Source organism: Juglans regia, chromosome 14 (genome assembly GCF_001411555.2).
Source record: "Juglans regia cultivar Chandler chromosome 14, Walnut 2.0, whole genome shotgun sequence".
In the NCBI taxonomy this organism is placed as follows: Eukaryota; Viridiplantae; Streptophyta; class Magnoliopsida; order Fagales; family Juglandaceae; genus Juglans; species Juglans regia.
The window spans coordinates 24,847,344-24,871,973 of NC_049914.1; the positions used below are offsets into that span (position 1 = coordinate 24,847,344).

The 24,630-nt window shown below is 39.2% G+C and overlaps 2 protein-coding genes across 12 annotated transcripts; both read right to left on the reverse strand.

Moving 5' to 3' along the window:
- Positions 1-72: 72 nt before the first annotated feature.
- LOC108999812 (putative disease resistance protein RGA3) lies at positions 73-4,158 on the reverse strand. Its single transcript, XM_035685616.1, has one exon. The coding sequence runs from the start codon at positions 3,469-3,471 to the stop codon at positions 73-75; it is 3,399 nt and encodes a 1,132-aa protein (XP_035541509.1). The 5' UTR covers positions 3,472-4,158.
- A 4,055-nt stretch (positions 4,159-8,213) lies between these two features.
- LOC108999729 (putative disease resistance protein RGA3) lies at positions 8,214-14,866 on the reverse strand. Of its 11 annotated transcripts, none has more exons than XR_004798321.1 (4): positions 14,186-14,859; positions 11,068-12,001; positions 10,912-10,992; positions 10,399-10,813 (listed from the first exon to the last, which is right to left on the reverse strand). XR_004798321.1 is itself a non-coding variant. In XM_035685405.1 (2 exons), the coding sequence occupies exons 1-2, from the start codon at positions 14,489-14,491 to the stop codon at positions 9,784-9,786; spliced, it is 354 nt and encodes a 117-aa protein (XP_035541298.1). In that variant the 5' UTR covers positions 14,492-14,851; the 3' UTR covers positions 8,214-9,783. The 11 variants fall into 11 exon arrangements, 6 of the variants coding, with proteins under 6 accessions (XP_035541298.1, XP_035541297.1, XP_035541295.1 ...); XR_004798322.1 differs by having other exon boundaries at positions 10,904-10,992; positions 11,068-11,461; positions 14,186-14,855; XR_004798323.1 differs by having other exon boundaries at positions 11,068-11,461; positions 14,186-14,854.
- Between the last annotated feature and the right edge of the window lie 9,764 nt (positions 14,867-24,630).

The following is a 24,630-nucleotide window of genomic DNA, read 5'->3' on the forward strand; positions in this document are numbered from 1 at the left end:
TAAAGATAAAATTGGTAGAAAAATACCTGGATGAACGTATTTTATCAAGGATGAACGTATTCCAGTTGAGGATCAGGATAAATCTCGCTCTGGGATGTGAGCAATCTTGGGCCAATCCTCACCTGTGTCTTGTTCGCATCTTTGGAATAAGATGGGGCAATCATGAATTTTCAACATTTTCAAAGAGGTTAGCCTACTCATTGCTTCAGGCAGTGACGTTAAACCAGGGCATGTAGAAATTGTGAACTGCTCAAGTGATGCCCAATTGCAGATCCACTCTGGTATAGTCATCAAGCTTGAACAATTTGAGATTCGGAGATGTTGTAGAGTGGTAACATGTTGAAGCCCCAATGGGAGAGATACCAATTTTGGAATACTGTCAAACTCCAAAGAGATGAGGCTTTTAAGCCCTTTCCATTGCATACCGTGCACATCGTTGCCTAGATTAAGCATGGGACAATCAATAAGCTTCAGGATTTGAATTGCAGTGAGATATTGTACACCTTGGGAGAGAGACTTTAATTTAGGGCATTCTGCTATCCTCAAACGCTGGAGAGATATGAGGTTTTGCAACCCATCCACTGGAAGTGTTTCTAAATCCTCAAGTTGATCTAAGGATATATTCTTCAATTTGGAGAGAGGAGGAGATGAAAAGGCAATGGGTGTAGAGGAAGCGGAGGAGGAGGCATTCGTACTTATTGTTTGTTGCACTGCCTTCCACCTAGCTTTCATTAGGTATAACCCTTCTTCAAGATGTGGAAACATTGGCAATGAAGTCAACAGAGGGCAACAAAAGATGTGTAAATTTGAAAGACGAGGAAATAGTAAAGCATTTCTCCTCGTCATTGATGATGGAGTTTCAAAGGAATTTTGATGATCAGTAGTAGTATTGACATCCACATTATAAGAATCACTCCTCCACCAACCCTTCAGATTAGGACAGTGACCGAGGAAAATACTCTCAAGAGATGGAAAGAATTCTGATAAAGAAAAAGAAGATAAAGATAACTCATTGTTGTCACTACAATCTGATACGTACTCTATTTCAAAAAGGAAAAACAGAGAAATTCTCTTAAGAAAGGGTAGTCCACTCAATGGTGGCAAATATTTCAAATTATTACAACCACGTAAACTCAAGTGAACAAGATTTGTGAGTGACAAAAGCCACATTGGAAACCTCACACCCCCATATTCATATATGTTTAGCTTTTTAAGATTTGGGTGAGGTTCAAAGCGTTCCAATGCATTAATAACATTTTCTCTTTCCCAATGTAAAGTCAAAACCTGAAGATGTCCTCTTTCCTTTAGATTTGCGACGTCTTCCTCCCGACTTCTCAAACCCGAAATCTCTAATGCTCCTCTTAAGCTAGTTAGTCTATTTAGCTCGCTTAACTGGCCACTATCATTTGGAGTCGAATCAGAGTGGACAACAAACTTAGATAATGTCTGGAGATTTTTCAATTCCCCCAATCCACGTGGCATACAAGTCAAATTCTCACATCCATCATTGTAAAGATGTCTGAGGTTGACTAATTTCGTAATTCCTCTAGGCAATTCTTTAATCCCTTTGCAACCAGAGATTCCTAGTGTATGCAAATTTTGCAACCTAATTATGGAATCGGGCAGCTTCTCGATTTTATCATTCCCAGAAAGATCAAGATCTCTTAAATGCTTCAACTTACATATGAAACTCGGTACTACATCAAGCGGTCTTTCATGTAAATCCAGCACTCGCAAGAACTTCAAACTTGAAAAGATTGCTTCACATGAAGTGCTTGACTCTTGCAAATCCTTCCATTCACCAACCGAAAGAAGTGTTCGAATCCTACTGACTTTAGACGAGGAAGTTGGATTTACAAAGGAAATATCTATATTGTCGACGACTGCTACGTGCCGAGTTTTCTGATCAATAATGATCTTCTCCTTAGATTCTAATCTGGTGATCAATGGTCCTGCCCTTGACATTGCGAGATCATGCATGAGGTCGTGCATTTTACACGAGATCACGTTGCCCAGATCATCCATTTTTGCTTCTTGAAAGAACGATCTCCAAAGTAAATCCATGAAATACTCATGACCAACATCTTCAAGACATTGACCATTTTGATTGGATAGCATGATAAACCCCTGTGCTATCCAGAGATTTATCAATTTTGATTTTTCCATCACGTAATCCTTGGGAAATATACTACAATAAGCAAAACATTGTTTCAAATGTGATGGAAGTTGATCATAACTCAGCTTAAGAGTTGGTATGATTTCATTTTCTTTTATTTTTGGCAGTTTATTGTTTTCAAAAGACACCCACCCTGCTTCAGAATTTTCCAAGCACAGCAACGTCCTTCCAATTGTTCTTATGGCAAGCGGGACACCACAACACTTTTCTACAATCTCATTTCCAATTGCCAAGATTCTTGAATTCCTCGGCTCTTCTCCATTCCTAAATGCCACTTGCTTAAATAAGAACCATGAGTCATCTTCATTTAAACCTCTTAAGTGATATGGTTCCACTGTGTCTGTGCGTGTAAGATTTGCCACCCTATCATTGCGTGTGGTTACTAATATTCTACTGCCTCTTCCACCAACCATCAACAAATTTTTCAATTTATCCCATTTCTCACTTTCCTCGTTCCACACATCATCCAACACTAGTAAGTACTTCTTTCCTTCAATTTCTTTCCGAATACGAGAGGCCAATGCCTCCATTGAAGCAACTTCTTGTTTCTGGTTTGTTACAGATTCTAAGATTTTTTCTACAAGTTTTTGAACATCAAAGATATCAGATACACAAACCCACATTTTTAACTGAAAATATTTTTGGATCGTCTGGTCATTGAAGATGAATTGAGCTAGTGTGGTCTTTCCTAATCCTCCGATGCCAGTAATCGGAAGGATTCCTACATTCTCTTTAACATTGGAATCAGAAAGAAGTCTTTTTATGATCTCCTTCTTGTCATCTTCTCTACCAATAACTTCTGCCTCGGGTACATAGGAATGAGTATCATCCCTCTTCCTAGCCCTGACTCCTATCTCCACAGGGCGTTCCTCCAAGTGGAATTTCCTATCATTTGCGATGGCATCTAACTTCTGTCTAATCGTTTTAATCCTATGGCCCATTTTCAGATCATAGACAAGCGGGTTTGATTTGGAGAAGAAGATTCGTACCTTTTTTGCCATCTTATCCCGAGTCATCATCTCTCGCAACAGACATTCAGTGGAGAAACCATCCAGCAAGTCGTCTGCATCATAAACGACATCCTTAAGCCTTTCAAGCCATTCAATAACTTGATGGTTGTTCACTGCCCGTTGCTCCTCAGCATCAAGAAGCACGGCTTGGATTGTCGAAACGGTGTTCTTGAGCTTCTTGAGCTCATCTGTTACACCCCAAAGCAGTCCGATCTCTTTGAGAGCCAGGGATCCCAAGCTCTCAATGATTCGTGCAGCAATGTCGAAGAGACTGCCTTCAGCCATTTGTTGATGGTTGGTGAAGGAATGGTAAAAACGGCTCTTGAGGAATCACTAAGGGATAGAAGGAAGATATGTTTGCTTTGAATGTGTACAGAGGACAAGGCGGGAGCAACATTTTATAAGGCCTTGCATGGGAAAGTTCCAATTGGAGAGTACTGACGCGTTAAAGAAATTGTGATGGACCTACACTACTGTTGAAGAACGCGTTAAAGAAATTAGTTTAATACAAAGTATGATGGAGGCCGTGTTGGCGCCAGAGACCAATTCAACCAGCAATTTCTTTGAAGTGTCGTAGTCTTGATGCTCTGCATGTTGTAAGCTTTCTTGACGCGTTAAAGAAATTATTGATGGACCTACAGTACTGCCAGCACCCTCTCTTTCATTTTGCGTAACATTTTCTTAAGAAGAATGATGATAAAAACCCTTAGCAAGAAAATTAAGTAGAGAGAAAGAGTGATCAATGTTAATCAACTCTGAAAAGGAAGTGCGTGTTTTAGCAATTCATATACGTTATTTTCCTCGCTATTTTATTGAGATCATGTAGATATTTTATATATTGAGATCATCTCACTACTAAAGGGATAGAAGGAAGATATGTTTGCTTTGAGTTTGAATACAGAGGACAAGACGGGACCGACATTGAATAAAAGCCTTACATGTGATGGACCTGCAAGGAAAGTGCCTACTAGAGAGAGAGAGAGAGAGTGTGTAAAAAGAAGATTCTAACCATGCAGGAAAGTAACGGACCTGCACAGTACTGCTTCTGAAACTATGACTTGTCATCTACTTTCCAAGGACAATTCCATCCACACGTCTAACACAAGTTATCCAGTGCCCTTTCATTGTTGATAAAGATTTTTTTGGCACCCTTCGGTGGAAAAAAACCATTTAGCCCGATTTATTTTCATCCATGTTTTGTTGGCATTGATGCAGATCGAGGACATGTGAGCAGAGTAATTAGGAGAGAGAGAGAGAGAGAGAGAGAGAGGTAATGCAAGAAGTTCCAACACCCAGAGTACTTGCTGCATGCAGTTGAATGGAGATGCTCCAGTTTTTTGAGTGGCTGTGGTGATGAATGATATTTAAGTGTGGGGCCTGTGTTTTGTTGGCATGGATGCAGAGGACATGTGAGCAGAGTAATTAGGAGAGAGAGAGAGAGAGGCTTACAGCAAGAAGTTCCAATACCGAGAGTACTTTGCTGCATGCGGTAGAATGGAGATGCTCCAGTTTTTTGTGTGGCTGTGGTGATGAATGATATTTAAGTGTGGGGCCTGTGTTTGTTGGCATTGAATCATTGATGCAGAGGACATGTGAGCAGAGTAATTTGGAGAGAGAGGCTTACAGCAAGAAGCTCCAATAGGCAGAGTACTTGCTTCATGCAGTTGAATGGAGAAGCTCCAATTTTTGGTGTGGTTGTGGTGATGAATGACATTTAAGTATTTTGTTGGATTTGATGCAGAGGACATGTGAGTAGAGTAATCAGGAGAGAGGGGCCTAAAGCTTGCAAATTTTTATTGTTGGCTCTAGAAGTTGGTCCTTAATATTTTTCGAGACTCTGAAAATTACAGAGAATGCCTTGACTCTGTTTTTAGCTGTAATGGATGAATTAGAACTTGTGATCATGCAAGTGGAAAGCCTATACTGATTGGATGTGAAATGTCTCTTGCTTAGTTGTTTACCGATTGAAAAAAGCCTCTTGCCTAGCAAAATAGTTTAAAGTTTGACTGCTAGTAGTGCACACATAATGGTTTTTTCATTGTAAAAGACGAGGTCTCTGCCTCTTATTATAAAAACCCTCATTAGGGCAAAGGAACAACCATGAATACAACGTGGATGAAAATAAAAGCAAAGTCATAATTTGGATAATATGTCATATTTTGTCTTTTGCATATTCCATTCAAACGAAATTCACATTGGATTATTCATTTATTAGTCAAAATAATAATAAAATATTACTAATTTAATCATAATATTTTGTTTTTAATTAATTTTTTTCCATATTTTGCAATTCTATCAATCATATGTTAATTATAATCAAATTATAATTAACATATGATTGATAAAGACAAACTATTGCTTTGGGCTTTGTACAGTGAAGACCCAAATATAATTAATTAACAAATAAATATAATTGAAGAGCCAAATATAGAAAACATATGTTTATTGATTAAATTATTACTTTAGCCTTTGTCCAGTGAAGATCCAAATATGACCATGGGATAGTTGCTACTGTAACTAAAAGTCATATAACTTTGCAACTTTATGTAAAATGATGAGTTAAAAGTGGTATAGAAGTAACTAGTTGCTATATTTGTTTAGGTGTAAATGTCGAAATTGATAATTAGGAGAGAGAGAGAGAGAGGCTTAATGCAAGAGGTTCCAATAGGCAGAGTACTTGCTGCATGCAGTTGAATGGAGATGCTCCAGTTTTTTGTGTGGCTGTGGTGATGAATGATATTTAAGTTTGGGGCCTGTGTTTTGTTGGCATTGATGCAGGCAGAGGACATGTGATGAGCCGAGTAATTAGGAGAACGAGAGTCAGAGACGCTTACAGCAAGAAGTTCCAATACGCAGAGTACTTGCTTCATGCAGTTGAATGGAGACATAAATTAATACTTAATGAGACATAAATTTATAAATCATGTGACATTTGCAGGTTTTTCAAAACTGGCTCAACTAATTTTGGACTATTTTTATATCGGAAAATAACCAATAATTCTTCAAATAATGTGATCAAATCTCATCACATCCTAAATCTCAAATAATTACTTTAATAAAGAACTATTTTAATAAAATAAATGTACCAAGTAAAAGAAAGGCCCTTGCTCATAAAGGTTTCCATGCAATGTGGGGTGGGTGGAAGGAAGGGAAAGTCTGGAGATGTAAAAGTGGGATGATTTTTCTTACTCCAAAGTCCTAAAGCGTATCGGTTTTGCCAATCAGTTTATGGGACATCCTTAATTATTTCCTTAAACATGAAAGGGGATCAAGATAAAAATTAGCTACTGAGCACCCCCCAAATCCCACGTCCTTTGGTGCTAAAAATCAGTCTTGAACCACTCTAAATCATTGTCTTTTTTTTTTTTTAAGGGATGATTTCAGATTGCCTTTGTGTTCATATCTGAATATCGATTTACCTGGGAAGACACATTTGACTCCAAAGTGTCATTCCAGAGGCCAAAAGAAGAGTGTTCAAACGGCAAGTTGGAAGAATAGTATTCATCAAAACAGTTTTTATGGCTGACTATCTGATTATAAAGACTGCATCGGCTGTTAATAGGATGATGTAAACCTTTTGGTAGGGTTTTACAATTGAAAAGAACCTTAATTTCATCCTCAAGGCCTGTCTTCCCTTTGCTTGCCTAAAGGAGGGGACTCTTGACTTTCGCCCAATGACCCTTTTAATGCTGCATTAGATGGCCCCAAAAGCTGTGTGGGCCATCCCCTCACAAAATGGAACATTATGAATTGAGCCTTGTTAGGTACAAGCGGTTAGGTACACCAAACCGCGTACCGACGCTGGCATAGCTTTTTTTATTGAAAATAAAAACAAAAGAAGAAAAATTTTAAAAGAAGAAGGTCTCTTGTCTCACGAAAATCAGTTCACTTTCAATTTGAACCGTTTCATTAAATGAATGCCTTACATATCAGCATCGGTGCATGGTTTGGTATGCAAATTTGCTTCCAAGAAAACTTTTTCTTATGGGATTACAATCATTTGAGGCAGCTACGACCAAAGCTACCGACTCTAGGGGATTGAAGTGTGCTAAAAAGTGAATGACCTAATTAGATGGGTAAATGCATCCGATTAGTGTTAGATTTATACACACAATTAAAAAGAACTATTTTTACCAATGGACAAGTTTGATATGATAACGTCAAATTTGCTTTAGAGTTTGATGAATTTTACAATATAGTATTTCATCAAGCGATAGTTTGTAAGGTAGGTTTTTTTGTAACTCTTCTTGTGGATCTAGTAGTATATTCCCCAAGGGAAATGCTTTTTGAACCCATTTTTTTTTAAATTTCTTTTCTTAATAGTTAAATAAGTGAATATTATTAAATTTATGTATTTTTTAAATGCTCAAAGATATTAAATTTCTGTTTTGATTCAACCCATTTCCTGTGAATGCGACCAACACCCACATACTCTTATAATTTTCAGTGAATCATGAAAATTGAAATGGGAAAAGTGGCATCTGAAACAATGTTCAGATGATGTCCCAATTCCAGTAAGTGGGTTCAGTCTAAAATGATCAAAGGGCTATGGTAAATCCCCATAGAAAGCAAAAGGAAAAAGTTGGGGTCTCTGATAATTCATGGCATGGTCCGTGGCAATCCAAAGCTATATTGCATTACATATTTGGTTTTGTGACAAAAAATATTACACTCTAGCCTTCATTGACTTAATTCTATCTTTCTCACTAGAAGTTCTCAACTTTGTTTCCATGAATCGATGATTTGGATTATTGGATTCTATTATGTATTTAATTGGATTACGTTTCTAAGTCCACGAATTTCTAATTCCAAAGGCTCAGTAAGTACATGGCCTAGCAAGGTCTACTACCTCTTCAGTTTTGGCACTTTCTTTGCCCATATGAAACAAATGTCTCTAGAAAACATGCATATATATTCTGATTCCCAGGCTGGAGAATGGAGATAGAAGAAGGGAGGTTGTGTGCGTGCGTGCGCACGCGTGAGAGAGAGAGAGAGAGAGAGAATTCACAAAAATGGCCAGCAAATCATTGTACCAAAATTTACAATGGAGATCTATATTTCCAAAGAGAGAGAGAGAGAGATGCTCTACATCATGGCATTTTTGTCTTGGGCTAGTAGGTACATCATGTACATGCAATTGCCACCAGGCATTATTCAGCTCATTTCATGTATTGAATCCAGCAATACAGACATGAATCATGACCATACTTAACAGTGCAGGGCCCCCCAGAGAGGGTATGGAAGGGGGTGGTGTGCTTGGAGAGCAAAGTAATTGAAAGAACGCTCGATGAATAATATTTTTCTATTTAGAATGTGAAACAACAATATCTGGGATCAGAAAAGAAAGAAAACAAAATGAAAGCCTAGAATATAGATGATGGACATAAGCAGTAACACTAAGTGCAGCAACAGCGTATTGAATTGTCAACCCCACTTAGCTAACTCAAGTTTTGGATGATTCACTCAAGCTCCGTTTGCCACTAATTAAGTAAGGCAGGTTAAAAGCATGGCTCCCTATGCTAGGACTACTCGACGATTTTACTGAAAAATGAGACAGAAATTGAAGACAATACAGAGAATTTCTTAAATTGTTTCCTATATTAATGTTGGTTGTCTCATAAACTTTCCAATTAATAAACGGAAATGTGCAGTTTTCTTCTGTTTGAAGGCTGATCGAGTGTGTAGTTCAGTTATTTCCTGTCCTGTCTTATCTGGCTTCAGTCTATACAATGAGGAATAAACTTTTGATTGCATCTATTTTTCTGCCACTTCTGTTGTCATGTAGCCTACAACATATGGGCGCAGATGGTAATGTAGAGATATCTGTGCTGAGCAATAGAGCTGGTTTCCTGGGTTTCTCATTTGCTTTTCCCATGGTTGTTTTACTCAAACCAAAAGATAGCAATGCTCTTATGGCTCCCATACTCCTTAAGTTTTCTGATATCGAGCCTAGAATTAATTAATAGGTCTACTCTCTCTCTCTGAATTTATAGTGCATGCACATTTCATAGTCTTTTCTTTGGAAACACTGTCTTGGTTTTGAGATGTGATGTTCGGAAAAAATCTTTAAACTCCATTGTATTTTCCAGTGAGTTCGGCCATTCACATTAAGTCCCCAATGTCTCATTTGATAAGTAATTCTAGGCCTGTTGAACTCAAAATTTGAGATCAAGACAAATTTAATTATGTATACATATAAGTCTCTTACCAAGCATAGCGCGCCACCCCAGTACGCATGAATTTGGCTTACAATTTGCAGCAAAATTAATGGAGTATAAAATCCTTATTACTCAGAATTATTAGGAAAGGAAACATAGGGGAAGGATATCACTGATGGCACTGAAAAAATGCCCTGTATGGAAACTATCACATGTAAGCCCTCTTTTATACTATTTCATACATGATGCAGATGCAGTAGAAGGCAACTTGACCTTAAACCACTCTTATTTATAATAGTGGTAGTGGCTTTGCATGTGGATGTTTATATCTAAAGATTTCCACACAAAACAACATAAAAACTATGAATTGGGAAGATCAGCAAAATTTGCATATGTCAAGGATTATCTTTCAATAAATTTGCTCAATCTGGGATTGGAATTATACAATCTCTCCATCAAGTTCACAGTACAGCTCCTCCATCTTGGCCTGTTTTGTGTGAAGTAAAAAGCATAAATCATATGACATTTGCAGGTTATTTGAAACCGGCTCAACTAATTTTGGACTATTTTTATATCGAAAATAACCAATAATTCTTCAAATAATGTGATCAAATCTCATTCCAACTCATCTAATCATTACGACTTTTCCAAACTTCTATACAAAATATAATAAATAATTCAATTTTTTTTTTTAAATTTTAAAACAAAAATAATATTCTAACAATATTTTATTCAACTTTCAAATTTTATCTCATCTCAACTTCTTATCCAAACCTCCCATAAAGCTTGCAAATTTTAGCTAAAGGTTTAGCAGTCGAACACAAGTGAACCATGCATTTAGAGTTTCACGGGCTTGCCCTTTTGTTTTGTATTTCTCCAATTGAAATAAACTTTTCCAAGCAGGTTTTGGATGTGTGATTTTGTACGCTTCACAAATATTTGGTGTCAATGTAACTGCTGGCCAAGTTAACATGTATCATGTATGTATGGCATGAAAAATGCAATTGGAAAGGAGATTCTAGAAAAGTCTGTAGAACAATTGGATGGACGTTGCTGTGCTTGGAAAGGAGTTTAGCAACTTCTTGTTTCTGGTTTGTTACAGATTCTAAGATTTTTTCTACAATTTTTTGAACATCAAAGATATGTTTGGATCGTCTGGTCATTGAAAATGAATTGAGCTAGTGTGGTATATAATCGGAAGGATTCCTACATTCTCTTTAACATTGGAATCAGAAAGAAGTATATCTATGATCTTCTTCTTGTCATCCTTCCTACCAATAACTTCTGCCTCAGGTACGAAAGAATGATCAGTATCATCCCAAGTTCAGCAAAAATCAAATTACCATCACTTTCGATGCTAAGAAACATGCAGGCCCTGCTCAAATTGTTGTCGTGAAATTACACAGCCTCAACCTTGCGGCCTCCTATATTTCTTCCCTTTGCTCTTGTTCCTCCTCCTTACTATTCTCCTGGATGTGAAGAATCATGAATATGGTGATATTTCTTATTTGAATAGGGAAGAAAAAAGCAATAAAGAAAGCGAGGTAATCATAACTAACTTATTTACTTGTAGAAGACGCAGTGCATTAGATTTGTTTTACAAACTCTCAATCCCTCTCCCCTGTTTCTTCTTTACTCAAAGACCTTTCTGCAAATAGAATTTTATAAGTTGAAGGTGAAGAAGGTGGATACGGCAATAAAGATAAAATTGGTGGAAAAATACCTAAATTAGTCGTATTGCAGTTGAGGATCAAAGTACTCCAGCTTTGGGATGTGAGCAATCTTGGGCCAATCCTCACCTCCGTCTTGTTTGCATCTTTGTAATAAGATGGGGCAATCATCAATTGTCAACACTTTCAAAGAGGTTAGCCTACTCATTGCTTCAGGCAGTGACGTTAAACCAGGACATGTAGAAATTGTGAACTGCTCAAGTGATGCCCAATTGCAGATCCACTCTGGTATAGTCATCAAGCTTGAACAATTTGAGATTCGGAGATGTTGTAGAGTGGTAACATGTTGAAGCCCCAATGGGAGAGACACCAATTTTGGAATACTGTCAAACTCCAAAGAGATGAGGCTTTTAAGCCCTTTCCATTGCATACCGTGCTCATCGTTGCCTAGATCAAGCATGGGACAATCAATAAGCTTCAGGATTTGAATTGCAGTGAGATATTGTATACCTTGGGAGAGAGACTTTAATTTAGGGCATTCAGCTATCCTCAAACGCTGGAGAGATATGAGGTTTTGCAACCCATCCACTGGAAGTGTTTCTAAATCCTCAAGTTGATCTAAGGATATATTCTTCAATTTGGAGAGAGGAGGAGATGAAAAGGCAATGGGTGTAGAGGAAGCGGAGGAGGAGGCATTCGTACTTATTGTTTGTTGCACTGCCTTCCACCTAGCTTTCATTAGGTATAACCCTTCTTCAAGATGTGGAAACATTGGCAATGAAGTCAACAGAGGGCAACAAAAGATGTGTAAATTTGAAAGACGAGGAAATAGTAAAGCATTTCTCCTCGTCATTGATGATGGAGTTTCAAAGGAATTTTGATGATCAGTAGTAGTATTGACATCCACATTATAAGAATCACTCCTCCACCAACCCTTCAGATTAGGACAGTGACCGAGGAAAATACTCTCAAGAGATGGAAAGAATTCTGATAAAGAAAAAGAAGATAAAGATAACTCATTGTTGTCACTACAATCTGATACGTACTCTATTTCAAAAAGGAAAAACAGAGAAATTCTCTTAAGAAAGGGTAGTCCACTCAATGGTGGCAAATATTTCAAATTATTACAACCACGTAAACTCAAGTGAACAAGATTTGTGAGTGACAAAAGCCACATTGGAAACCTCACACCCCCATATTCATATATGTTTAGCTTTTTAAGATTTGGGTGAGGTTCAAAGCGTTCCAATGCATTAATAACATTTTCTCTTTCCCAATGTAAAGTCAAAACCTGAAGATGTCCTCTTTCCTTTAGATTTGCGACGTCTTCCTCCCGACTTCTCAAACCCGAAATCTCTAATGCTCCTCTTAAGCTAGTTAGTCTATTTAGCTCGCTTAACTGGCCACTATCATTTGGAGTCGAATCAGAGTGGACAACAAACTTAGATAATGTCTGGAGATTTTTCAATTCCCCCAATCCACGTGGCATACAAGTCAAATTCTCACATCCATCATTGTAAAGATGTCTGAGGTTGACTAATTTCGTAATTCCTCTAGGCAATTCTTTAATCCCTTTGCAACCAGAGATTCCTAGTGTATGCAAATTTTGCAACCTAATTATGGAATCGGGCAGCTTCTCGATTTTATCATTCCCAGAAAGATCAAGATCTCTTAAATGCTTCAACTTACATATGAAACTCGGTACTACATCAAGCGGTCTTTCATGTAAATCCAGCACTCGCAAGAACTTCAAACTTGAAAAGATTGCTTCACATGAAGTGCTTGACTCTTGCAAATCCTTCCATTCACCAACCGAAAGAAGTGTTCGAATCCTACTGACTTTAGACGAGGAAGTTGGATTTACAAAGGAAATATCTATATTGTCGACGACTGCTACGTGCCGAGTTTTCTGATCAATAATGATCTTCTCCTTAGATTCTAATCTGGTGATCAATGGTCCTGCCCTTGACATTGCGAGATCATGCATGAGGTCGTGCATTTTACACGAGATCACGTTGCCCAGATCATCCATTTTTGCTTCTTGAAAGAACGATCTCCAAAGTAAATCCATGAAATACTCATGACCAACATCTTCAAGACATTGACCATTTTGATTGGATAGCATGATAAACCCCTGTGCTATCCAGAGATTTATCAATTTTGATTTTTCCATCACGTAATCCTTGGGAAATATACTACAATAAGCAAAACATTGTTTCAAATGTGATGGAAGTTGATCATAACTCAGCTTAAGAGTTGGTATGATTTCATTTTCTTTTATTTTTGGCAGTTTATTGTTTTCAAAAGACACCCACCTGCTTCAGAATTTTCCAAGCACAGCAACGTCCTTCCAATTGTTCTTATGGCAAGCGGGACACCACAACACTTTTCTACAATCTCATTTCCAATTGCCAAGATTCTTGAATTCCTCGGCTCTTCTCCATTCCTAAATGCCACTTGCTTAAATAAGAACCATGAGTCATCTTCATTTAAACCTCTTAAGTGATATGGTTCCACTGTGTCTGTGCGTGTAAGATTTGCCACCCTATCATTGCGTGTGGTTACTAATATTCTACTGCCTCTTCCACCAACCATCAACAAATTTTTCAATTTATCCCATTTCTCACTTTCCTCGTTCCACACATCATCCAACACTAGTAAGTACTTCTTTCCTTCAATTTCTTTCCGAATACGAGAGGCCAATGCCTCCATTGAAGCAACTTCTTGTTTCTGGTTTGTTACAGATTCTAAGATTTTTTCTACAAGTTTTTGAACATCAAAGATATCAGATACACAAACCCACATTTTTAACTGAAAATATTTTTGGATCGTCTGGTCATTGAAGATGAATTGAGCTAGTGTGGTCTTTCCTAATCCTCCGATGCCAGTAATCGGAAGGATTCCTACATTCTCTTTAACATTGGAATCAGAAAGAAGTCTTTTTATGATCTCCTTCTTGTCATCTTCTCTACCAATAACTTCTGCCTCGGGTACATAGGAATGAGTATCATCCCTCTTCCTAGCCCTGACTCCTATCTCCACAGGGCGTTCCTCCAAGTGGAATTTCCTATCATTTGCGATGGCATCTAACTTCTGTCTAATCGTTTTAATCCTATGGCCCATTTTCAGATCATAGACAAGCGGGTTTGATTTGGAGAAGAAGATTCGTACCTTTTTTGCCATCTTATCCCGAGTCATCATCTCTCGCAACAGACATTCAGTGGAGAAACCATCCAGCAAGTCGTCTGCATCATAAACGACATCCTTAAGCCTTTCAAGCCATTCAATAACTTGATGGTTGTTCACTGCCCGTTGCTCCTCAGCATCAAGAAGCACGGCTTGGATTGTCGAAACGGTGTTCTTGAGCTTCTTGAGCTCATCTGTTACACCCCAAAGCAGTCCGATCTCTTTGAGAGCCAGGGATCCCAAGCTCTCAATGATTCGTGCAGCAATGTCGAAGAGACTGCCTTCAGCCATTTGTTGATGGTTGGTGAAGGAATGGTAAAAACGGCTCTTGAGGAATCACTAAGGGATAGAAGGAAGATATGTTTGCTTTGAATGTGTACAGAGGACAAGGCGGGAGCAACATTTTATAAGGCCTTGCATGGGAAAGTTCCAATTGGAGAGTACTGACGCGTTAAAGAAATTGTGATGGACCTACACTACTGTTGAAGAACGCGTTAAAGAAATTAGTTTAATACAAAGTATGATGGAGGCCGTGTTGGCGCCAGAGACCAATTCAACCAGCAATTTCTTTGAAGTGTCGTAGTCTTGATGCTCTGCATGTTGTAAGCTTTCTTGACGCGTTAAAGAAATTATTGATGGACCTACAGTACTGCCAGCACCCTCTCTTTCATTTTGCGTAACTTTTTCTTAAGAAGAATGATGATAAAAACCCTTAGCAAGAAAATTAAGTAGAGAGAAAGAGTGATCAATGTTAATCAACTCTGAAAAGGAAGTGCGTGTTTTAGCAATTCATATACGTTATTTTCCTCGCTATTTTATTGAGATCATGTAGATATTTTATATATTGAGATCATCTCACTACTAAAGGGATAGAAGGAAGATATGTTTGCTTTGAGTTTGAATACAGAGGACAAGACGGGACCGACATTGAATAAAAGCCTTACATGTGATGGACCTGCAAGGAAAGTGCCTACTAGAGAGAGAGAGAGAGAGTGTGTAAAAAGAAGATTCTAACCATGCAGGAAAGTAACGGACCTGCACAGTACTGCTTCTGAAACTATGACTTGTCATCTACTTTCCAAGGACAATTCCATCCACACGTCTAACACAAGTTATCCAGTGCCCTTTCATTGTTGATAAAGATTTTTTTGGCACCCTTCGGTGGAAAAAAACCATTTAGCCCGATTTATTTTCATCCATGTTTTGTTGGCATTGATGCAGATCGAGGACATGTGAGCAGAGTAATTAGGAGAGAGAGAGAGAGAGAGAGAGAGAGGTAATGCAAGAAGTTCCAACACCCAGAGTACTTGCTGCATGCAGTTGAATGGAGATGCTCCAGTTTTTTGAGTGGCTGTGGTGATGAATGATATTTAAGTGTGGGGCCTGTGTTTTGTTGGCATGGATGCAGAGGACATGTGAGCAGAGTAATTAGGAGAGAGAGAGAGAGAGGCTTACAGCAAGAAGTTCCAATACCGAGAGTACTTTGCTGCATGCGGTAGAATGGAGATGCTCCAGTTTTTTGTGTGGCTGTGGTGATGAATGATATTTAAGTGTGGGGCCTGTGTTTGTTGGCATTGAATCATTGATGCAGAGGACATGTGAGCAGAGTAATTTGGAGAGAGAGGCTTACAGCAAGAAGCTCCAATAGGCAGAGTACTTGCTTCATGCAGTTGAATGGAGAAGCTCCAATTTTTGGTGTGGTTGTGGTGATGAATGACATTTAAGTATTTTGTTGGATTTGATGCAGAGGACATGTGAGTAGAGTAATCAGGAGAGAGGGGCCTAAAGCTTGCAAATTTTTATTGTTGGCTCTAGAAGTTGGTCCTTAATATTTTTCGAGACTCTGAAAATTACAGAGAATGCCTTGACTCTGTTTTTAGCTGTAATGGATGAATTAGAACTTGTGATCATGCAAGTGGAAAGCCTATACTGATTGGATGTGAAATGTCTCTTGCTTAGTTGTTTACCGATTGAAAAAAGCCTCTTGCCTAGCAAAATAGTTTAAAGTTTGACTGCTAGTAGTGCACACATAATGGTTTTTTCATTGTAAAAGACGAGGTCTCTGCCTCTTATTATAAAAACCCTCATTAGGGCAAAGGAACAACCATGAATACAACGTGGATGAAAATAAAAGCAAAGTCATAATTTGGATAATATGTCATATTTTGTCTTTTGCATATTCCATTCAAACGAAATTCACATTGGATTATTCATTTATTAGTCAAAATAATAATAAAATATTACTAATTTAATCATAATATTTTGTTTTTAATTAATTTTTTTCCATATTTTGCAATTCTATCAATCATATGTTAATTATAATCAAATTATAATTAACATATGATTGATAAAGACAAACTATTGCTTTGGGCTTTGTACAGTGAAGACCCAAATATAATTAATTAACAAATAAATATAATTGAAGAGCCAAATATAGAAAACATATGTTTATTGATTAAATTATTACTTTAGCCTTTGTCCAGTGAAGATCCAAATATGACCATGGGATAGTTGCTACTGTAACTAAAAGTCATATAACTTTGCAACTTTATGTAAAATGATGAGTTAAAAGTGGTATAGAAGTAACTAGTTGCTATATTTGTTTAGGTGTAAATGTCGAAATTGATAATTAGGAGAGAGAGAGAGAGGCTTAATGCAAGAGGTTCCAATAGGCAGAGTACTTGCTGCATGCAGTTGAATGGAGATGCTCCAGTTTTTTGTGTGGCTGTGGTGATGAATGATATTTAAGTTTGGGGCCTGTGTTTTGTTGGCATTGATGCAGGCAGAGGACATGTGATGAGCCGAGTAATTAGGAGAACGAGAGTCAGAGACGCTTACAGCAAGAAGTTCCAATACGCAGAGTACTTGCTTCATGCAGTTGAATGGAGACATAAATTAATACTTAATGAGACATAAATTTATAAATCATGTGACATTTGCAGGTTTTTCAAAACTGGCTCAACTAATTTTGGACTATTTTTATATCGGAAAATAACCAATAATTCTTCAAATAATGTGATCAAATCTCATCACATCCTAAATCTCAAATAATTACTTTAATAAAGAACTATTTTAATAAAATAAATGTACCAAGTAAAAGAAAGGCCCTTGCTCATAAAGGTTTCCATGCAATGTGGGGTGGGTGGAAGGAAGGGAAAGTCTGGAGATGTAAAAGTGGGATGATTTTTCTTACTCCAAAGTCCTAAAGCGTATCGGTTTTGCCAATCAGTTTATGGGACATCCTTAATTATTTCCTTAAACATGAAAGGGGATCAAGATAAAAATTAGCTACTGAGCACCCCCCAAATCCCACGTCCTTTGGTGCTAAAAATCAGTCTTGAACCACTCTAAATCATTGTCTTTTTTTTTTTTTAAGGGATGATTTCAGATTGCCTTTGTGTTCATATCTGAATATCGATTTACCTGGGAAGACACATTTGACTCCAAAGTGTCATTCCAGAGGCCAAAAGAAGAGTGTTCAAACGGCAAGTTGGAAGAATAGTATTCATCAAAACAGTTTTTATGGCTGACTATCTGATTATAAAGACTGCATCGGCTGTTAATAGGATGATGTAAACCTTTTGGTAGGGTTTTACAATTGAAAAGAACCTTAATTTCATCCTCAAGGCCTGTCTTCCCTTTGCTTGCCTAAAGGAGGGGACTCTTGACTTTCGCCCAATGACCCTTTTAATGCTGCATTAGATGGCCCCAAAAGCTGTGGTTCTGCCACTAATTTAACATGTCAAAGCAGTGGCATTTGCCACTGATCCATCTATTTGCTCGCAGGCTTTTGCCACTGGTGTATCTATTTGCTCACCTTTACACCTCTTTTCTCAACTCTGCTAGCACTCTTTGAGTGACTGTTAGAATAGTTCATTGATGTCTTCATAGAAGTGGGAATAGCGCTTGGCATGGCCAGGTCTAAAGATCCCATCCCTGTGAAGTTGAACCATGCCTATTGCTGCCTTATTTCTGCTTGGGGATAACAAGGGGTTCCTGTCCACCCACAATCTTACCCTATATATATGACTTTCTTATTTTTTTTTATGGATAAAAATGTCTAAATCTGTTTTGATAATTATACAATATCCTCCTCCTTGTTTAAAGGCATTTGTTTCTCTAAGAAGTTGATAATTTAATGACACCACTTCATAATACAATGGCCTCAGCCACCCACACCTTTTTATGATGTCTTTCACATAATTGTTGGCTCTGGAAGTTGGTCCTTAACTTTCTTCAGACTCTGAAAATTACAGAGAATGCCTTGACTATGTTTTTAGCTGTATTGACTATTGAATGAATTAGAACGTGTGATCATGCAAGTGGAAAGCCTATACTGATTGGATGTGAAATGTCTCTCGCTTAGTTGTTTACTAATTGAAAAAAGCCTCTTGCCTAGCAAAATAGTTTAAATTTTGACTGCTAGTAGTGCACACATAATGCTTTTTCCATTGTAATTTATAGTTTTTTTTAAAAAAAAAAACCAAAAGACGAGTTCTCTGCCTCTTATTAGAAAAACCCTCACTAAGGCAGAGGAACAACCATGAACACAACATGGATGAAAATAAACTTTACATCAAGTTTGAATATATGGAATCCCCAATTTATCTAAGCGCACTATACCCCGAAATTTTCCTTTGACATGATCTTCACCCATGAAATCTATAGTCCTTCCTTTTGTTCCTTTTTTAGCTAGAAAATCCGCAATCATATTAGCTTCTCTAAAAATATGCCGAAATCGAACCTTAAGCAAATGAACAAGCATTTTTACTTCCTCCCAGAAATCTCATAAATACCAATATTTATGGATACCCGAATTAAGTCATCCAACCACTACCGAAGAATCGGACTCCACCAAAAAATCCCTCAAACCAAGCATACGACATAGCTATAACCCATCAAGTAATGCACGACACTCGACAATCATGTTTGTCGCTTGGCCATAAAAGTGAGCAAATCCTAACAATACTTCTCCTTGTGCATCCCGAATAACACCTCCACCACCTGACATCCCCGGATTGCCACAAGACCCACCATCCACGTTCAGCGTTAACCTTCCCACATCCGGTGTGTAACACCCGTCCTTGTGGTGAGACTTTTTATAAAATATTTTAGAAAGGACAACGAGAATTACCATTTTATTTAAAACTTTTTACTTGCATATCCAGGGTGCAAGACTCTATGTTTATAAAATAAAAAGTGCTTAGGATTACAGCGGAAAACATTAATTTTTACAATAAAAGACCTCTCGTACATTTAAAACTCATACCTAGACTTCCGTGCTCTTCCCCATGGGCCGTTGCCCATCCTGACCGTTCAGTTCCTGGGGGGGCATACATAAAAACTAAAATGAGTCGAAGACTCGTAAGCATTACTTCATACAGTTAAAATATAACAACATAGGTTTTCATTCTTGCATTTATCATTCATACATACTATTACGTGCATGCATATATGCATTCGTTTGAAAACGTCACTAGATGGGATTTTTCTTTAATAGTCTTTCTTTTCGTAAAACGTGTCTCTCGTTAGTGCCTTCATTTCTTCAAGAGTTTGTGCTTTCATTAGTGCACTCATGCATACATACATTCTTTCTTATCACTTTCATAGGCCAGTACACACTGTTACGCCCCGCGTGTTAGGGTTAGCGGCCATATGGCCAATGGATTCGCCCGTGGCTGCAGGTTGAAATCCCATTCCGTTAGGGTGCAGTACTAGGTGCACAACCAGTACTACTGCCCGGCATTGCAATATGCCCATTCATTCATTGGGTACCCCTTTTCATTCATTCATATGGCCGTTATGTATTTTCAAACATTTCATGCTTTCATTTCATTCATGCCAACTCGAAAGAGCTGGAGCTTTCACTATTTTCTTATCTTTCATTTAACATGCCCTTTCATGAGAAAACATTCATTTTCTTGAAAAACATCGTTTAGAACATGGGCTTAAACTTCGTCTTTCATGGCATCCATAAGCATTACCTTAAACGTTGTCTTTCATGGTATCCATGAGCATCACCTCATAGCATCCATAAAAGCGTCTGTTCGTATGATATATGAAATCATCAATTTTCATGTCTTTCTTTGTTTTTCATTCATTCTTTCATGTTTCGTGAGAAAAGCATAGTTTTGGGATCATAAAATATCAGTTCGTTGATTTTCTTAGAAAATACGGACAATAGGTACACCGTATAGTCATCCATTCACATGCGTATAATTAATACTTTGGGTGCGTAAACCGGGGTTGCCAAGGAGGGGCTGTACATACTTACACATTTCAACACTTAGCATTTTCTTTCATAAAGCATCTTTCGTTTCTTTTCGTAAAGCGTCTTAAAGGAAAGACTTTTCGTCTTCGTTTTCTTTTATTTTAGAAAACTCTATAAGAGTATGAATGTAATACTTACTTGGACTTCATGCTACTTGCATATATAATGCATAAGCAACTTAAACTTAAAAATAGAACCATTCTTCAGTTGGAACACTCTCTTTCTATCCCGTGCTCTTCCATGTCCCTTACTATGACAAGACCTTCGGGGACGCATTACGGTCACCACATCTGCCAACTCAAGATCTTGTCTCGAGTGCTCATCCACTAAAGTGAACCCATGATTCACCTTAGGGTTAAGACACTAGGACCTTTGTCTTACTCTTCTTACTGACCACATTCCGACGCATGACTCAGACCGATTAAGTCACGCATCCCATCCTTAGACAGTACACCCGTCACTATCTTCATGCACCTTAGCCCATACTAATCCTCATTCTCATCCATACAAGCCATGCGGCTCCAAGCCAACTCTGAGGCTTAAGCATCGTGCAACTATGCTCAGAACAGATTACCCATTACATATGGTGAATCTGTCTGACACATGTGTCTCACCATGTTACACATGTACCTTACCCCTTATCACCTAAGATCAACATATAACATGTTGATCACCTGCTTGTAGGGACAAGGGTCATACTCCGATACCAACCTTCTCTTAACTCGGCTAGCATGACTCTTCATGCTACCCATCCCTTTTATAGCTCATCCCAACACTTGACTTGACATGACATGACTCCATTCACAACTACGCCTTATGTCACATCATATAGCTCGAGACTACTCCCAAGCTATACCGTGACCTTGTCGTGTCACCCAACATCCTGCCACATCAACTCCTAACTCATCGTGAGTACGGTTCCTCACATACTCCCAACCATCGTGACATCTCGTCACGTTCCCGTTACGCCATTCATACGCTAACTCCTCACCCATCATAAGCATGACTGCTGGTAACCATGTCACTTCGTGACGTTGCCCAGTCATGCTTTTGCTGCACTACTCTGATACTTGTTCTGCTACTTCACCCATACTCCCAACCATAAGTCAAGTATGGTGACACTCGTCACCTTAGACTACAGGCCCACCATAACTACTTTGGGACACTGTTTCACAGTTCCTGACACTACTCACCATGCCCTACGCCCATCAACCACTCAACCATCCTTATCTCTGCAACACACCACACGGTGTATAGCTGCATCTCATGGAGTACACTCTACTTCCTTCACACATGCTACGACCCATCACCACTATGGCGTACACGCCATATGGTGCATCAATCCACCACCTAGAGTTCATTTCGCATGTACTCCCCTCATACACACCACGCCACATCACCATTATGGTAACCCGCCATATGGTGCATCACTCCACCATATGGAGTACACTCCAAGTGTACTCCTTTCACACATGCTACGCCACACATAGTACACTCAGCATGTACTCTCCCCATTCCACACACTCCACATCACCAATACAACACATACTCACAACCACATTACACAACACAGTCCACAACACTTCACAGCACACTACACAGATATGCCCGCCCAACACTTCACAGCACATTACACAGATATGCCCAACACTTCACAGCGCACTACACAGATAAGGCCAACACTTCGCTACACAGGACAACACATCTCCATACAACACAACGAACCCCATAATACTAATAGCACAGTCCACAACCTAATCAACAAAGAACATAAATAACAAGGGATAGAGGGTTATACTATCGACGGGATAACCCGTGCATTGCTCGTTAACCGTCACCGTCGAAGACGTTGGAAGGAAGGTACGGGGTGGCTATACCGCTTATGGTGATTGTTTGGATAGCTAGGTGTAGTCTTGGAAGGGCTCGTAGTGGCCTCGTGATGGTGGCAAGGAGCGTAACACAGCGGATTTGGCCGTGTATAGTGGTGGTCAGCCACGCATAGTGGCTGTCCATCAAGTGTAGTGGCTACCCACCACATAAAATGGTGGTTCCGGCTTAGGGTTGGACTAAGGGGATGCTGGTGGAGCCATGAAGGCTTGGTGGTGGTGGTACGACGGTCCACGATGGTGGAGGGAGGGATGGTCGTGTGTGTGATGGAGAGAAGCCCGTGAGAGAGAGTGTGCATGCATGGGTGGCAGATCGGGGCCAAGGGTGGTCAGGATGGTTCGGTGGTGGCATGAGGAGGCTGGAGATGGTGGTCACACGTTGTGGGTGACGGCGTACGATGGTGGAGGGTGAGAAACCTGTGCGTTGGAGAGGGGAGAAGCCCGTGCGGTGGCGGGGGGCTATGGGCCTCAGGTCACTTGAAGGAGGAAGGGGGAGGCTAGGAGGTGCCCGTGGTGGTGTCCGGTGGCCAAGGTGGCCGCACATGGTGGCGCTAGGAGCGTGCATAGTGAACACGTGCATGATGGAGGTTGTGTACTTGCAAGTGGAGAAGGTGGCTGCATGGAGGGGCCAAGCTCGCTGGAGGGTGATGGCCGGTGGGAGGAGAAGCTGCCATGGAGGTGGTGGCGCCATTGGACGGTGCAAGGCGGCGCAGCAACGTGAAGCCCATTCGGGTTGTGCACTACCGAGGGGGAGGAAGAGAGAGCGTGAGTGAGGGTGACCGGTGTGGGGAGGCTCGCTGGAGGGAGGAGGAGCTGGTGGTGGTGGTGGTGAGGTCTGCTGACGCACGGTGACGCCGGGCTGAGGAGTGGAGGATTCGGCAAGAGAACTGTGTACGACGTACGCTTAAGGGAGAGGGAGGAGAGAGAGAGAGGATTGGGGAAAAGTGAGGGGAAAGAGGGGGGCACTGGGTTTTAATCCAGTCCCTTCGTCTTGGGATCTACAAAACTATCTAACGGTAAGGGATTAAAACCCTGATTTAAAATGCATAAAACATTAATTTAATTAAAAGCACTTAGAGGAATTAAGGTAGAATATTATTTTAAACTAACTTTAGTTTATAAAATAATATTCCTTCATCATTAATAAAATGATGAAGTCTTATTTAATATATTTAAGAGAATGAAATCATTTAATTAATTAAAGCTTTCAACAGAATTTAAATCTCATAATATCATAAAATAGTTGAAATCATTTTATTAATGATTTTAAAATGATTTCCGACGATTATAATATTTTTGGAGTTCTTCAAGAATATTATAATTGTCGTATTTAAAATCAAACTTAATTCAATAACACTGGAAATACTCCTTATAAATATTTCCAGCACATTTAAAACATTGGGCGTGCCCTATAAGTCACATGATATCTTTTCAAACATGCCATTGTGGTTCGGCACGCATGACGAGTCTCGCAGTCACTAGATAGAAGGGGCAGACAACTCACATAATTTTTGCCCTCGAAGTTTGCTTACGTCAGGAAGACGGGACGTACGTCAGAAAGAGAGAAGCATATTTAAGAAGGAATAAACGTACGTAAGAAGGAATGGGCGGGATGTTACACAGTGCCTGCCATTTTATCATTCTCGGCACTATTACACGGAGTGGAACAATGGGGCAATTTAATTCATGCATCACTCGTACATCCTTAGTTCCCATTTTTCTGAAATGCCGCAACCTGCTAGTAGCCTTTATCAACGCCACTTTCATAGCCCAAATAATACTCCTCCAATTATAGTGTATATTTTCCATCCGAGCTGTACATTGAAATCTCCAAAGAGCCCACGAAATAATAATTGGTATGATCCCTCAAATCTAGCCTACCTGAGAGGAACTATTCGCATGACCCCACCAGAAATTCATTACTCCTTCCCAGTTCTGAACTCTTGGCACTTGCACCCCACAAATTTCCACAAAATACCGCCAGGTTCTAGTCGCTGCCTCCCCTTCCCAAAGCACATGATTTAATGTTTCCACTTTAGCCTCAACGCAACAGCAACATTTTGAAGCAATTGGAATTCCAAGCTATTGAATCACAACATCCACATGCAAGGCTTTCCTTCTAGCCCTCCAACACATGAAAGACATTTTTGCAGGCACATACTCCTGCCATAGCCACTTCCAACATGGGCAAACAATCCCGAATTAAATTCCAAGTCGATTTCATTGTGAATTTCCCATCCACGGAATGCTCCCAAACACACACATCGTCCCCC